This window comes from Patella vulgata, chromosome 9 (assembly GCF_932274485.2).
Source record: "Patella vulgata chromosome 9, xgPatVulg1.2, whole genome shotgun sequence".
In the NCBI taxonomy this organism is placed as follows: Eukaryota; Metazoa; Mollusca; class Gastropoda; family Patellidae; genus Patella; species Patella vulgata.
The window spans coordinates 38,091,198-38,109,619 of record NC_065887.2 but is presented as its reverse complement, the minus strand read 5'-3'; the positions used below and the strand labels follow the sequence as shown (position 1 = coordinate 38,109,619).

At 36.1% G+C, this 18,422-nt stretch overlaps 1 protein-coding gene across 1 annotated transcript; it reads left to right on the top strand.

Annotated features, from left to right (window-relative positions):
- Positions 1 to 1,493: 1,493 nt before the first annotated feature.
- On the top strand, positions 1,494 to 16,738 carry LOC126807850 (uncharacterized). Its single transcript, XM_050532687.2, has 3 exons — positions 1,494 to 9,993; positions 10,197 to 10,402; positions 15,047 to 16,738. Exons 1-3 carry the CDS (start codon positions 1,556 to 1,558, stop codon positions 15,526 to 15,528), a joined length of 9,126 nt encoding a protein of 3,041 aa, XP_050388644.2. The 5' UTR covers positions 1,494 to 1,555; the 3' UTR covers positions 15,529 to 16,738.
- Positions 16,739 to 18,422: the final 1,684 nt, after the last annotated feature.

Sequence of the window (18,422 nt, the reverse complement as noted above, 5' to 3'; positions counted from 1 at the left end):
CAAAATTATCTCCCTTACCATAACAATGTTTTTAGTCTTGGACTTGTGGACTGAATTATTTTGTTGCGTTTATTTGTTTTTGTTTGTTTCCTGACAAATAAATAGTGAACCGTACCGATTGCATGTAAATATTGACTTTCAATTTAAATTACGAAGCATACGGTTCCCAGAGAACAGGTATTTCAAATGCCATTTATTTCCTGAAGATGAAATTTACCAGATAAGCATGACTACCCAACCGCGCCATTTATTGTTCTATTTTTAGAATTTCAATTGTCACGTGGTAATGTCAACTATGGATTCTATTAGATTGTGGTGCAATAAATTGCGTGGCTTTTGTCACGAAGTAGGTAAGTTAGCACAGTTATTAAAAAATGATTTACAAATTGAATGTTGCATAAGTGTGTTTTCGCTTGTTTTAACTTTAAAAAGTAGTATTAGACTTTACTGGCGTTTCTTAAATAATACATGGGGTGGTAGATTATATGATCTTCGACAAAAACGTGGCTTATTTATCTTACGACTTTAAGTGATCTACACGTACATTGTACAAGCTGCATAACTTCGAATTCTGGGAAAACCCATTGCATTGAATGTATAATTTGGACATGACTGGTTTCAGCCAGTTTTTTTTTGGGTTTTTTTGTTGGTTTTTTTTTGAGAATATATTTCTCAGTTATATTTGAAATCCATTTGAACTATATGAGTTTATTTACTGATTCTGTTTGGACCAGGAAGTGATGAGTTTAATGAAGTCTTTCCTCAGACGATGTCTGGTTATTGGTGATTCATGTCATGACATGAAGCTATTTGTATAGCATTATTCGTGGTAGTTAATGTGGTCAGATCACCATCTGTTACTCTAGGGGCAGTTTCCCATGCTAAACTTTCAGAGATATCAACACTTTCATGTTATTGGTGTTTCTAAGCTGTAATCTGCTGTCATCTAACAGAAAGAAAATATTAACCTTTGAAAAGATTTAGATTGATTAAGGAACTTTTTCTAACTCTGGCACAAAAGAAGAAATTTGATTAAAGGCACAAATATATCAATACCGGTAGTACGTTAGTGTTAATAGTGATAGTTTCTGACAAACAGAAAGTTCTTTAGAGGTTAACCCTCTGGTGGTTGGAACTGTTTTGTTTTGATTTATGCATTCTGTGTGTGATTTCTCCAAATACAAAATTTCTCTAGCATCAACATTGCAAATGGTTAATGGTAAAAAGAACCCTGAGGCAATGTTTTTTTGGGGAAATAGGACATCTTGGTAATGTATATTTAGTTGTAAAGAGCAGTGTGAAACTTGGTCAACAGGATTAGGTGTATCTAAAGTAGTTTGCTGTAGCCACATCCTGTGTTAACTCAGAGATAAAAGTTTGTACTTTGTTATGTACACTCAAATTGATAAATCACATTGTCTTATTTCTGTTTTTATCTATTTCCAGGTGCAGCTAACCATGTGTGAAGAAGTCAAATTACCTTGGAAGTTTTATAGCAGATATTTATAACATGCGTCACATTTAGACTACCAGTTAAAGAAAAAAAGGCCAAAAAATGGATGACAATGCCATTTCATCAAACCCAATTCCTGTTAGTCAACAAAATGATCCCCTTACAAAGAACATTTTCGATTCCATGCAGGAAATGTTGGTGAAACCAGAAGATAATCAGCCCAATGTAAAAGGAGCAGGAAAAATGCAAAAATTATTTAACAACAGCAACAAACCAGTTCAATGGAACAATATGTTCAGCAGACTAAGTCAAAACAAGGAACTTCATAAATTTTGCAAAACCGCTACATCAAACAAAGAAAATAAAGTTACGAACACGAGTTCATTTGAGACAGTTCATTGTAATGAGGAAAATTTAAATAATACAAAATCCAGTGAGATTGTGCCCAGTGAAACTGACAATTCTGTTGGATCGGTGAATAAGGGCAGCAAAGAAAATAATACTGTGACATTCAAGGAAACAAAATTGATGTTTTCTGACGATCACGAAAATCAAGAGAGATTCAAATCTGTGACTCCTATCAGTAATTCAACAGATAATGTTAGTATTAGTGAATGTACTCAACATTCTATAGAAGATATTTCTTGTAATTCTGTGCCTAATCCTGATTCTTCAGAGAACCATAACACTTCAGATGAAGGAAAATCATGTACAGAAACTCGTGACGAGATTGTATTGAATAGTGAATTTACTGAAAAAGAAAATGTCAACGATTTGAAAAAGAGTGTTATCGATAATGATTGTGAATCCAATGATTTGAAAAGGAGCATTATCAATAGCGATTATCAACGCAACGATTTAAAAAGGAGCATTATCGATAGTGATTGTGAACCCAAAGATTTGAAAAGGACCATTATTGATAGTGAATGTGAACCCAATGATTTGAAAAGGAGCGTTATCAAAAGTGATTGTGAATCCAACGATTTGAAAAGGAGCATTATTGATAGTGATTGTGAACCAAGCGATTCGAAAAGAAGCATTATCGATAGTGATTGTGAATCCGTATCTGATGACATGCCAGATAGTTGGGTAGTTAAGGATGAAATTGGGGCAAGTCATCCTGCAGACATGTCAAAGGACTGGATTGGACCTAATTCTGAATGGGAACAGGAGAATGAAGGCAACAACGACTCTGACGTTAACCAAATGAGTATGAACGATTTAGTTGTCTTGGATGAAACTTCTTCCTCTGATGATGGAATGAATAATATTTCTCCCCAGAGATCAAAGACGTCATTTAATGAAAGTCCCCCAAAAAGTGAGCAGAAATTAAATTTTTCTCAGCAAAATATCAAAAGCCCTCTTGAATTAAATGCAATATGTTCTAATAAAGGACTAGACAGTTATGACCCTGTAGATAATGAAACATTATTAACAAAATCATCATTACCCGTACCAAATAGCCGAAGCATAACTGCGGAAAAATCTTCCACTAGTAAAATTGATCTTGAATCTAAAAATGTTTCTAATGTATCATCAGCTAACCTGAACAGCTCTACTGAATCATCTCTGATGATAACATTTTCACCCATAAAGGACAATCTAGAGAACTTTTCTGAACTCAACAACTCAAAGAAAATTTGTCCAGATTCTGAAAAATCTATAATAAATTCGGAGACCTTGAAATCATCCTCGACAAGATCGTCCTCGAAGGGGACTTTTCAAGATGTAAGGACATCATCGCCCATTAATATGTCCATTTATTCAGATGTAAGTGATGGAGAGCCAGAAGAACATACTAAGGTTAAGGATGATGATGCATTGTCTCTGATTTCATCTGATGAATCTTTCTACTCAGAAGGTGTTGATATTGTTGGTGATTTCTTTGAAGTAGATCAATATGAAAATGCTTCACCTGTACAAACAAGATCCCCGGAAACATCCAATGCAAAGCCTTCACCAATGTCATCCCCAGAAAGTATCTTTTCAAAGACTTCTCATCACTCAAGTTCAGAACAACTTGAAGCTGTGGATTCAAAGGTGGAATTTATTGAAGAATGTGGAAAATCAATATTAGACAATAATGCAGAGGTACTCAATATGGAGGTATCCATGGATTTTAGAAACAAAGACAGAAGATCATCTCTTGATAGTCTACATACCATTGACAGCCTTCATACTGTTTCAGATTGTTCAGATAATGAAAAAGATGTCTATGATCGTCCTGTGGGATCATCTTCTGTACCGGAAAATGTATTATCATCATCTGAATCCCCATCTAGGGCCTTAAAGGTTACTACTGCTGATACTGTATCACCCACAACTTCTAAGATAGACATTAATTCTGATTTATCAAACAGTGGACCAAAATTAACAAAAAGTGGAGTGATTGCTGGTTTTACAACAGACAATGTAATACCCAATAATTGCAAAACTAAAAACCTTAGACCCCCTACTCCTCTGTTAGACGAAGAAATTGAAGGGGATTTTGGTGCTCCATCAGTAAATGAATTAATGTCTGGGAGGGGGCACGAGGATTTAGTGACTTCTAGTTCATTGGACCAAAATGTAACAGTCAGGTCTTCCACACCACTGCTTGATGAAATAAATGAGTCTGAAAGAACAATTAATCAATCCACAAAACAGGGTTCTATGCTTTATTCTACAGCTCAATCCACTAAACAAATGGACAACATTGTAGTAACACATAACCCATTTCCAATCGAAACAAATGCAACAGGTAGATCTTCCACCCCAGTTCTGGATGAAAAAAATGAACTTAATATTACAAATGGCGAAACTAATGAATTAATATCCCCACAAAATCCTGCCTCACTTACTGTTGATACCGAAAAGAATAAGGACAAAGAATACAGTCCCGAACTTCAGTCAGTTGATCCATCCATTTTATCCCAATCATCAAATGTAGAAATCAACATCAAAACATGTGAATGTGATATTGGGATTAATAATGATGAAAAGGAAGCCAGTGATCAGAAATTTATGTCACAAAGTGGTGCCCCTGATGAATATGTTACACAGTTTAAAAACTCTACTAAAGACCAAAATCAAGTTACCCAAAGGAACCCTTCAAGAACAAATTTAGAACATGTCAGTTTACCCCATATTAGTCATATATCATCTGAAGTAAAAGAAAATGACAGTAGTTGTTCCCTGGATGTAATTGGACCAGAAAAAAATATTGCAGCGAGTAAGAGGTGCCGCCCCATTGTCATAGACTTCCAAAATGCTATGGTCAAAATCAAAAGCTCTTCACAATTTAATCATGAAGGCTTGCACCAAACAAGCGATCTTGCAGCAACGTCTTCTAGCATTCAAGAAAAAGGCCTGTCAGTGTCTCAAATATCATATCCTGGGTTGGATTTGCAGGATTTTCCTATAGGGAATTCATTTTCAAACTTTTCTGAATCTGCTTCAAAAAGTCTGCTTCGAGACGATAGTCAACAGGACCCAAATCAATTTAACGATCAAGATGATTCCCTACCTCCACTGCAAATAGATGAATCTAAAAATGAGTATTTGGCCACTTCTCAGAAAAGTGATGATATTATTATGGGGTTTTATCCTAATTTATTTGGTAATAGTCGAAATACATGTATTGGCAGAAACTCAGAAATTCAAGAACCAAATAAATTGTTGGAAAATAAGCAAGAGACTACATCATCCCCCAAATCATGTAGGAAAATCAGTGGAACATTGCCCAAAAATAAGAATGAAAAAAATACTTTACCGAATTCAAAAAAGAAGACTTCACCAAATTCAAAAAAGAAGACTTCACTAAAGATTAAGCCTGGGAGAATAGAAAAATGTCCTGGATATTCAGTTTCTCATGCTAATTATGAAAAAGCTATGGAACATTACTATTCTCAGTCTGATCAACCATTATATATAGAAAAATATCAAAGTTATAATAACAATGCTGATGCAAGAAAAATAGATCCCAAATTGCAACCCATATTGAACCATACAGCTCAGGTACCCAGCTTACCTGCTGTAGAAAAGAAAAAAAATTATCAACGAGGATTTATGGTTGGAAGAATGAATGGAGCATTTATTTGTTTAAAATGTAAATGTAAATTTTATGACAGAAAGAACTTCAGATGGCATCTATGGCACCATGTACATCAGAATGCTGATAGATGTCCATCTTGTAATTCAACAGACCCTTTATCACCATGTGAAACCACAGAAGGTCTCCTGAACTTCATTTCAAATATGGAAAATAAAGAGGCCTTCTTTGTTACACCCAAGCAATATCTGAGAGGTGAAGTGAACATAGCAGAAAAGCAGCATTCACCAGGAATCGCTATTGACTCTCATTGTTCAAAACATTTATCTCGGGAGTCAGAAAAGAAGCATACTAATAATGCCAATACTAATGAAAAAGGTCCTCAAGCTGATGACACAGCAGAAAAAGCAGATATTGGACATAGTCTTTTGCCCATAAAAATTCTAAATACATTTTCTATGTCAACAGGAGAGTTTCTTCCAACTGATGATTCCAAGTTGACCAATGATCATAGTACGAACAGACAAGAAGATACATCTACAGCTTATAACAGCAACTCTGCTGGGCACTCTGCACCTACGAATAAACACAATTTGAAGGACTCTTCAACTAAACAGACATCAGGATATTTCTTCAAATGTTCAGTTTGTCATAAATCCTATCTTCATGAAAAAGAATTAGAAGATCATTTATTTTCCACTCATGATTCAACCACTTGCTTTAAATGTGTGTATTGTGGATTTGAAACTTTTGATAAGTTGGACTATGCATCTCACTATGCTATTCACATTAACTCTATAGGATTTGACTGTCTGTATCCTGGTTGTAATGTTAAGTCAGATATTTTGGACCATCATTTGAAACATCTAAGCTGCCACAAGAATTGGAAACCTTCCTGTAGTCGCTGTCAATTAAATTTTGACAAAATTCATTTGTTATCTGAACACTATGAACAGAATATGGTTTCCCTTTTTGCCTGTGCATATTGTGACGCCAAAGCTATAGAGAGGGGCACATTTTTAGAACATGTTACTAAAGATCATGCTCTTGTAGGTTTAAATGTGAGAGTGACAAATCTGTTAGTGTGTAATATTTCTTCAAATGTAAACAAATTAGGACAAAATAATTCTCCTTTAGTGCAACCTTCCACTGTAGGAAATAAAACCAATAAAGATCATCTACACTCAAATAAACCGGCAAATTCAGATCTTAGTTTTTCCACTTTCTTGTGCCAAAAATGTTCTTTTGTGTGCAATGATAAAAAAGTTTTTCTAGTCCATAAGAAGATTCACATTGCTCCACAAGATTTATCTGAAACTATGCCATTTACTTGTCCGTGTTGCCCAACTTCTTTTAGTATACTGACTGAATTGATGTTCCATTTGGAATACCATGACAAGGATCTTCAGTTCTCTCTTTACCAATGTCCAGAAGATGGATTCATCACAAATGATCGACAAAAAGGTAAAATGCATCTTTCACAGATAAACCACACCAACGTGGAGTTATATCAGATTAAAACATACCATCATGAAAGTAAGATTTATTGTTGCTCATTTTGTGGCATTAAAGTCAAGGAAAAGTCCATTTTTATTCAACATCTATCAATTCATGGACGGCCAGGAGAGGAGGAAGCAGAAGTATTAAAAGAAGCAGAAGATGATGAAAATTTTGGTAAAAAATTTGTTAGCAATATACATCAGCTTAATTTCAAAACTCCAGGATCATCGCTTGTTAATGGTGGCTCCTTATCTAAAGAAACCCAAAGTAGCATAGCAACTCCCAAGAAACTTTTCAAAAGCCCAAAAGATTGTGAAATTGAACAGGATATAAATGAAACATTTACCTATGAAAACAATGTTCCATATGTCACAAAGTTGTATAATTTGGTGATAAAGTCTACTCCATCTTACAAAAATTGTTCTCGAGCCTTAGATCAGAAACTGAAAATCCTCTATTCTCATCAGTCAGGATTTTTTGTCTGTGCAATCTGCAATGAAAAATACCGTGTCAAAAATTTATTGTTTAATCACATAATTGAACATTTGGGAATTTTGTATCGATGTTATACATGTGGTATATCTAACAAAACCTATGATAATGCAATTTGTCATGCTTTAAAATTCCATCAAACAGAACGAAATTCTGTAGTTTATTCAGAGAGTTTAGCTGAAAAAGTCCACAAATTAGCCGACTCTTTTCCATCAACAATTGTTCTTAATACTGCAAGAACAGAGGTTTCTAATCATGTAACTCATCAGACACAAGAAAAATCCTTCACTGCCAACAGAAATAAAACAAAAGTTTTTACAAGGCTTAAGGTGATGGAATCCAAACACCCCAACTCTGAAATAACCACCAACTGTACATCTGATTTGGAAACCACACCACCAACTCATCCACCTGCAGAAATAAGTGATGAGGAATTACGTTTCCTTGCTGAAGAAGATACCGTTAAAGCTTTCAGCTGTTTAATCAGGAGAGGAATTGAATGTTCTTGGTGTAAAATGTGTGGCAAGGCATTTTCACAGACTTTGCCAGGAAAAACTCAACTATACCATCACTTGCTGACAAAGCATCTAAAGTACAAGCCCCATAGTTGCTTCCATTGTCCCTTTTCTGCTTATTCTGCGAAAGTTCTAACGAACCATATTAAAACTATGCATGTTGGAATAAACATCATATCCTTCACTGTTCGGAATATTGTTGAAGATGTCATTGATTTAATCAAGGAATCAGGACTTGACATCGATTTCTCTGAACTCCTTGAACATTGCGACTCTGATAGTGTCCCCGGCAGCAGTGTTGATACGTCTTCCACAATTTCTGCCTCTTATAGCTGTGAAATGTGCTCAGCAACTTTTGATTGTCCCTTTAAGATATTACGACACAAGAAAACAGCACATTCAGAGGTAGTTAAAAATACAGCAAGAAAGTCTACTGCTCCAAGCTCTAGCACTGTAAGAAATTTACTGCATCACAAATCTGCACAGATCAGACTGCCAGGTTACACTGCTCGCAAGTCTACGTCTGCACGACCATTGGGAAATACAGCTCGTAAGTCGACAATTCAAAATAGAAGACAAATAACCCCTGGAAACACACCAGATCCAGAGAAGAAGTTATTCAAATGTCCTAAATGTGATTATATCACAGAAAAGAGGCACAGAGCTATGCTTTATCATTTCAACAAAAAGCATTCGTTTGAATGTTTTATCCAGTGTTATTATTGCCAAGCAAAGTTCACAAACAAGGACCTCTGGTTGAAACATTCATCATTGATTCACTCAGGTCAAGAAATGCAGTTTAAAACACTTCCCATTGAAGATTATTTTATCCCATGGAGCACTTCTGATAATCATCAGGTAGAACAGTTGACTCAACAGAATAAGCCAGAAGAACGACCTCAATCTGTTGAGTCTAGTAGTCTAAAGTCCTTAGTTCCACATCTTGTTTGTGTCTTTTGTAATTTGAAAGAAATAAAAGAAGAGTATATGAGATATCATCTATACATTCATCTTGATTATAAACCATTTAAGTGCAAACTTTGCAAAAAGTCATATTCTGATCCTTTTCGGCAGAAACAGCACATATGTTTAGAGCATGCTAGCCAGCAAGACAAAGCGTATACAGAAACGATTGAATTATATGAGGACAAAGTAGAAGAGCTTCTAAGTGATTGTAAAAGATCTGTTCAAAATGATTTAGATTATATACCTTGGAACTTGGATGACGTCCTGAATACATTGTCAGATTCTTTTACAGAGTCGAAAGAAGAAGATTCCTCAGATTTTCAAACTAAGGATACACTCTGCTCCAATCAAGATTACCATGATGAAACTCTTCAAAAGCTACAACAGATATCTCCAAGGAAGATATTAGGATCTTATGATAAAGAGGACCAGCCTCAAAATCATGCTGATGATGTACATGGCCAGGAAACAGACAAATCCAAAATTATCAAGTTCTCAAGCAAAAGAAAGACAATATCCTTGTCTGATTACACTTTCCAGAATAGTAATTCTTCTGGTCCACTGTTGAAGAAAATCAAGATGTCTCCTGGTGGAGTTGATTCCCTTAACAGTTCCCTTAACAAGCCAGTAGCAAAATCAAAACCATTAAACAAAACTAAAAGTTCTTCAGCAGTTTCCCTGCAATCCTTAGGAAGCAGTTCATCATCTTCAAGTTTGGGAATTAAGAGATCTCCAGTAGAAGAACCTTCATCTAAAAGTAAATGGAAAAAACACAAATCTTCTAATTCTGGTGAATTTGATAATCATAACATCATGTGCTATTATTGTTCATATTCATCAGAAGCTGTGTCACATGTCATTAGTCACACTCAACAGCAACATGTGGGACGCAATTGGGTAGCACTGTTGTGGATTGACAAGATTACAGGTGGAACTTATGATCATGAAGGAAACATATTTAGCAATGGTTTTGATTCTGATGTTGTAATAGAAGAACGTTTCTTGTGTGGATTGTGCAATTTCAGAGCCAAAGATATGTAAGTGTACATAATAATTCCTTCTTTTGAGTTTTAGTGGTAGGTCATCCCAACAAATGTGTGTTTTAGCTGTTTAATGCTCTGTCTAGAATTTAAATAAATCTTTTTTGAGTCTGTGGTGGTCGGTTTATTTCAGCATGGATATGGAGCCCAGATAACCTTTAGTGTCGTGTGTCATATAATTTTGAAAAAACATTTTTCAGGGTTAAGATTTTAGAGCATGAAGATACTGAACATGAGGATATAGTAGGCTCTTCTCTGGTAGAGTTAAAGACTATTATTGCCTGTAGTGGATCGAGAAGACATCGAACTGCAGCCTCATCAAATTTATCAAAGACTGTAAATAAACCAGATAAACCAAAAAAACCTCACAAACCTCAGCCTATTACAGAATTCAAAAAGTCTCCAGGTGGGTGAAAACGTCTATAATTGATGAATTCATTAGAAAATTGTGTGATAAAAGATTTCTTCAGTACTGAAGCATAAAATGAAAATATAAGACCGAAAATATAAGATCATTATACTGCCGGTAATAATGAATAATAATGTGGCAATATTTATATAACGCATTCGTCACACTCATGCTCAAAGCACCTGCGGTATATATTGTTCCAATATTGTGATGAGCGTACATTACTGTGCATGTAGCATCCAAAAATTAAAGTTGATTTGATATGTATGGAGGTGTAAAAGTTTAGATAATATGATTACCTTTTCGAAACATTACCTTATGAATAATAATAACCAACATTTGATAAGGCATTTGCAAGAAATGATATTTTCTTCTTTGTATGCTTAAACCAGCATATTACAGAAATGGTTACATACAATGTAGGATGACCCATGTACTCACAGAAATACAGTCCACCGCTGATAGTTCGAGACTACCACTGAAGCGTGCACATTCGCCGTGCCGAGACCAACTTACTGACAGTGTGATACTATAAATAGCCATGGCACGTGCAATTCTCTACAAATCTATTAACTATTACAGCCGTAAAAAATTTATTGTTGACGATTTTGAATAGCAGTAAAATTAAGCTTCTTGGTTATTACAGCAGATTTAGAAATTACGTTCGTTTCATTTTTTAAATCGCTTTATCATTAACTGTACCGTTAAGAGCGGCATCTTTTGGTTTAGTACAAATAATATCTCTGAATCACTCGGGTTAGACAGGAACATGATACTAGCAGTAGTTTCATTTAACTTTTACAAGCTTCTTAAAACGATTGTTGAGCTACCTAACGTGCTTATTTCTAAATTCAATTTCTTGTTCTAGCTTTCTGTTATGTTTCGTAAAAAAGTAGTCTTGATTATCCCGACCTGTCAATCAGACGTAGAATGGTCGATAGACTGGTTAAGCGAGACTTATTTCAAAACAAGGGCACGTAACCTATCTTTTACTCAAAAGTGTCTGGATGTTATGGATGACTCTTGGAACCAGTTTTCAGTCTATTATTTATACATGATTAATGGTCATAGCTTATTAAGTACAACATGATCGTTTATTTAGTGACTATAATTGTGTGAAACTGATTTGAGGCTTGGCATATATATACATATTGTGGCGTAATTGTCGAGATATATGGAGATATTTATTTATGGTGGGTCACCCTAACAATTGAATTACATATAACAGAATTGGTTACATATGATTGACTAAAAAGTACTGGTTACATACGATAGACTTACATTACTGGTTACATAAGATTTGACTTCCCTTATTTCAATTTCATGTCAATTTCTCTGAGCTATACTCAGCCAAATTAATAACTTGACACTGATGAATTTCAACAAAAATTTTTTTCTGGTAAGTCAAATAAATTTTAAAGTGTTTCTAATGATAGTAAGTAGTAAGAAGCCTTTAATTTCATAAAATTATAAAGTCACATGGATCACGTGACTTTTGAGCATATAAAGATGAAAAACCTGAAAAACATGTGCAAACACAAACTCGTGAGGTCAATCGATGCAAGTTTGCTTAAACTGAACACGCACACGTAACTTGAACTGGAAAAACAAATTAAAATTGTTATTTTCATCTTTGTTAGAAAATGCCGCGCCTTTCAAATGTAGAACGTCTACGTGCTATAGGTAGGCTCTATGCTGGTCAGTCTGTGGTCACTGTTGCAAGAGCCTTTAATTGTTCACGCCAGACAATAATTAATCTTAGAACGAGAGTGCTTCAAACTGGAACTATTGCCGACCGCCCAAGGGCGGGAGCACCACGTGTGACGTCACTCCAGGAAGATCAAGCAATACGATTACGTCATCTTAGAAACAGATTTGTCACTGCAACCTCCACAAGTAGAGAGATGTTTGGTGGAAGGGTAACTGCACAAACTGTTCGAAATCGCTTGAAGGCTGCTGGTCTTCGAGCTCGGAGGCCCTATAATGGACCAATATTGACTCCTCTTCATCGCCTTAACCGACTTGTGTGGGCCACAAGACACATAAGATTTACTCAAAGACAGTGGAATTCGGTTGTCTTTAGTGATGAATCTCGATTCACTTTGAGATTTGCCGATGGCAGGGTCCGAGTGTACCGCAGACGAGGTGAACGTTACGCTCAAGTATGTGTCAGAGAAGTTGACCGATTTGTTAGCGGCAGCGTCATGGTTTGGTGTTCTTTTTGTGCACATGGACGTTCTCCTCTTGTTGTTGTCCAAGGGAACTTAAATGCTGTCCAGTACAGGGATCAGATTTTGCAACCTGTTCTTCTTCCGTTTATGCAGAGACATGGGCCTGGACTAACGTGGGGGGTTGGATGGCTGAATGGTTAGCGCGCGCGCTGTATCATGAAGTCTGTCATTGAGTCGACTGGCGTGGTTTCGAATCCCCGGTTGTACGTGGCAAGGAGTAGGGTCGCATCTCCAACCTCGTGGGTTTTCTCCGGGGCCTCCGGTTTCCTCCCACTGCTAAAGACCCCTACGCGCAAGCGAATTATTGAAATAAAATTAAACCCTATGTTAGTCCAGAAATGACCTAGTTTGTGTCGAGTGGATGTTAAACCCCATTTCTCTCTCTCTGGACTAACGTTTCAACAAGACAATGCTCGACCCCATACAGCAATTGGTCGGTAGGCAGACGAAGTGACTTATCGTCAATAGGTACGGTATGAAGATAAGTCACTTCGTCTGCCTACCGACGAATTGCTACCCAGAATTTTTTAAGAAATGCTGGTGTCCTGGATTGGCCGTCGCTTAGCCCAGACCTTAATCCTATTGAACACATCTGGGACGAACTAGGTCGACATGTTTGTCAGCAAGTGAATCCACCACTGACGTTGCAGGACCTTCAACATGCTCTTGCTGAGCAGTGGCGAAGTCTTCCTCGGGTAGTGTTTACTAATGTTCTGAGATCCATGAGATGACGTTGTGTGGCAGTACGAGACGCTAGAGGAGGCCACAACCGTTACTAAACACTTTATTCCGATTGTTCTCCAAGTCTGTGAATTTCATTTTGAGGGGTACTGTGACATCACGAACGTTATCAATGTCAAGGACTTTCGGCGAGACGTATTCTTGCTTTCTGTTGATGTCAAGGTCGTCTGTGCACAACATAACACTAAAATAGTTGCCTTAAACCAAATATTAAAAATCTAGTCCCAAAAATCCCGAGTGTCAAGTTTTTAATTTGGCTGAGTATATATGTGGCATGATTTATGGCCTAGGACAAGACATTGTGTGATACATATGTGCATGCATTTCAATGCGTCTAATATATTGAGCGCCATGGAAAATGCATCACTTAGTTTTTCGTATAACAAAATGATCCTGTAAACATATCTTATTTATTTTGCTTCTTATTGTGAACAATATTCAAATGGGAACACATCAATAACAACACATTTGTACACTTATGGATGTTTAATCTGTAATCAAGGGTACAAAGTCAGAGGGGTCAAAACCAAAAGTACTACACAGATGTCAGTAGTGCGTGTGTCCTCCACGGGCCATCATCACGGTAAGCTACAGCATTAACGCGACCCCTGCAAATGTGTAAGGCGGTCCGGTGATGAAATGTGAAGCCTCCCCACACCATTACACTTTCCCCACCCCATCGATTCGTTTTGAAGACGCAGCAGTCTGCAAGACGTTCCCCAAGACGTCTCCACACACGTTGACGGCCATCAGCGTGATAAAGATGAAAGGGACTCTCATCACTGAAGAGCACACTTTGCCAGTCTACTCTTCTCCATGTCTGGTGTCCTTGAGACCATATCAAACGCCGCTGACGGTGATGATCCCTGAGGATAACTCCAACATAACGTCGTCGTGCACGGAGTCCTACTTCTCTTAGACGATGTCTTACGGTGTTGGCACTTACTGGTCCTTGTCTTCCGACGACTGCTGCACCTGTTCGAGTCGCTGGGTGGAATCTGTCACGCAGATGAGTGACCCGGATGTAGCGGTCTTGAGCCTGGGTTGTAACGCGTTGTGGACCAGGACGTTGACGGTCACGTGTTGATCCAGTAACTCGAACACGTTCCACCAACCTTACAATAGTGGACTGATGACAATTGAAGTGTCTGGCAATAGCATGTGTAGACATGCCAGCCCTGGACATTCCCATGGCTTCATTCCGTTGATTTTCAGTAAGTCTCGGCATCTCTTTGCTCGATTCCTTCACACGTCCAACAACAAATTACGACAGATTGACGTTTCACAGTTCATGTACTGCACATTAAGTTGAAAACATGCTTTTAAAGGGCTCACCCACAATGCTGCACGTGAATATTGGGTTTTTCATGTGCATCTCATGCAATTTTTTTTGTGCACACGGGCCGATATTTTTTGCGTTTAGGAGCATTGTGTGAAACAATAGTTCATAGTATTGCATAATATTATACATACAAAACCACCTAGTAATAAAATATTTGGGAAAAAAAAGTGATGCGTTTTCCATGGCGCTCAGTATATTTCATCAAGTTTAATGTAAGATTTAGATATTTGATATAATGGCATGCCAATATCAAAGGATGACGTCACATCTGTATTTTAAATATCTATATTGACTCACAAATTACATAATCAATGTTATATTTTCTAGGCAAATCGAAGCCAGTTTCAAATGGTATGACCTACAATTGCAGTGTGTGTTCAGTTCTCAGTACCAGCGAGTACCAGTTTCGACGTCACTTAGCAACTCACAGTAACTTTTGCTGCCTTGTGCCTGATCTATCCCAAAATCCACAGTTGAAGTGCTGGAACTGTTCTTTTAGAGCTACAAGTATTGAGAACTTTACAAGACACCTGACAAAACAAGTGGCTATTATAAAATATGAATGTGGTCACTGTGGTTATCGAGCTGGTTCACCTCGTGCTGTTAAGATCCACAATCGTAGTAAACATTCAGAGAAAGAGCCAAATATATGGGAGGTCTCAGATGAAACACCGTCTTGTGCTAACAACAAAAACTTATCACTTATTGTTGACCTTGAACCTCATGTTCGTCTGGAAGACTTTCAAAATATGACTCAAACCAGATTTGAATATCTGCTACAGAGGAGACCCCAAAAGATTCTACACTGAATTTTTTTATGATTAAGAAATTCCATTCTATTGATATATGCTCACTCAAATATTGTTATCAGCTGACCTGTTCGTTTTTGGATTTTTTTTTAGAAAAGTTAAACAGTAGTTAAGTTGTATATAGATTTATAAATACATCTTGACTATTGAGCTTGAGATATATTGCAGGACATTGTTTTGGGTGAAAACTGTAAGAAGTTTGTTCATGAAAAAGAGACAGCTTCAATCTTGGGATTACCCCATCTTCATGTTCTACCATTAAACAATATAATGGATTCTGTTACGAATTATATTTTTTAACACGTCAAGGTTGTGGGTAACGTATCTATTGAAATCAATATTTTGTCTAACAGCAGTGCTGCTCATGGTTGTTGAACATGGTTTACTTTAAAGTAATATCTCCATCCACATTTTACTTTTAACAATGATAAAACAAGTGCCATATCTTATTGCCAGTAGTTGTTTTATGCAAAATTAATTTATTTATTAGTAGTATACTGTACTTATTTGGAAGTATGATTTGTTCACAACGAAAGTACAAATGCAGTATTTTGTATTAATTTTAAGTAATTATTTTAAAGAAAAAGGCTCATGAAAGCTTTTTTTATCAATAAGTCTTTATGCCAATATCATGTGTCTTCTTTTTTCTACATGTATGTATAAATACATTCCAAAATGGTGATCATATTTTGTTCACCAAAATTTATGAAATTTATAAATTGTTTCTAGTACTTTATAGAAATTTTTGAATTTGTAAATTTACTGGTACAGGTTTCCCATTCATAGCTTGCGAGATAATGTTTTTAGCAACAAATATATTTTACTTAGTGGTTTGAATATGTTTTCCCATCTTCAATTATATACTTAAGACTCTTGACTGTAATGGAAATATATCTTAAACCAAAAGCCAAAACAGCTTATTTGGATTATCGGTATTAAACAGCTTAAGACCCAACAGATATCCAAACATTCATATAAATGGTTGCTAATTCAAAGGAGTTATATGTTATATTAATCGATTTAAGGTGTAAATATTGCTTTGTATATAGTGCTATTTTATGATTTGTTATAATTCCTTGTTTCGTTAAGTTTTGTATATTATTTAAATCAGGACATATTTCTAAAAATTAACATACAAGATTTTATAAATAAATTCACAGAATGTAAGCATATGTAAAGAATCAAAAATATTAAAAATATCCTAAAATGACTCGACTTTATATTAATGTCCCACATTTTATCTGAATTATATTTTGATGCTATTTGATGTACATGTATCTCATCACATGTTAGACAGAATAATACACCTGACTATTAACTAGAAGCCCACTAGACAAAGAACAAGTGGTTGCCATTCAAAATACACCCACATGTTGCAAGAGATGGACGGAAAATATTGATAGGGCTAAACCTCTTATTGTTTCATTGCCTCAAATTAAATATGAACAAAAAATCGTAGGCTTATAAAAAGAATTATCCAGTCAAATAGCTGCAAGTGCAAGATACAGTACTATTTGATTGATCTGGATATTGGATGGCTCAGAATATAATTTCAATAGTGTGAATGTGAAATGCTCAATCTGTACCGTCATATAGAAGCAAATCAGCAGCATTGTGGTCATCATTCACCGATCTGACTCCAACGCAAATTAAGCTGGTTATATCAGAAAGCTCTTCTAAAACGTGTTATCTCGAACCTATATATACACATCTATTGAAGAAACACATTGATCTATTTGTACCCATTACATCTGAAATTATTAACCGATCTCTTTCACCTGGTCACTTTCCCACGGAACTAGCAAAGGCCATTGTTAAACCATTATTAAAGAAATCGAGCATGGATCCAGATATTCTGTCGAATTACCGTCCTATCAGTAATCTATATCTTACATTTCAAAACTACTAGAAAAGTGTGTTCTAGATCAATTAAATGATCATGTTTATTCCAATAACCTTGGAAATCCATTACAATCTGCCTACAAATAATACCACAGTTCAGAAATTGTTTTACTCAAAATCACCAACGATATCTACCGAGCTATAGATCAACAGAAATGTGTTATCTTGGTACTCTTATATTTCTCAGTCGCATTTGATACGCTCATTACCGAGAAACCCCTTGATGCACTATGGTGTGAAATTGGCTTGCGTGGTTCTGTCTTTAACTGGTTTAAGTCATATCTAACCAATCGCCCCCAAGCTGCCAGAATTATGAGATTCAAAATCCGACGATAATACAATGCTTTGTGGGGTACAGCAAGGTTCTGTACTCGGACCTGTACCTTTTATTAACTTCACAAAGCCTATCACTAAGATTGCTGAAACCATAGGCTAACTATTCATTTGTTTGCAGACGACACCCAACTTTACATTGAATTTGACGCAACGTCTCAACATTCCACGATAAAAAATATAGAACTTTGTCTCAATGAAATTCTTGCGTGGATGACAGAACATTTCTTGAAATTAAATCCAAATAAAACAGAACTGCTAGTAATTAGAACCAAGCAACTCCGAAAATTTGATCAAGCGCTAGTTAATTTTGATAAAGAAATCTAAGGAACCTATAAAGCTAGAAATATTGGTGCTATATTAGACTCGAACCTATTGTTTAAAGATCACATACAAAGTCTTTGCCCCACTGCCTCCTATCATTTACATCGAATTGGAAAGATCCAACGATATCTCAATTATGAAAATAAAGAAAAACTCATTCACGCATTCATCTCAACTAAACTAGATTACCACAATGGTTTACTTTACGACTTACCAGACTATCAGATTAACAAACTACAACATGTTCAAAATTCAGCATCTCGACTCTTCACTAAAACTAGAAAGCATCAACACATCTCCCCGGTATTGCAATCTTTATATTGACTCCGATTTCA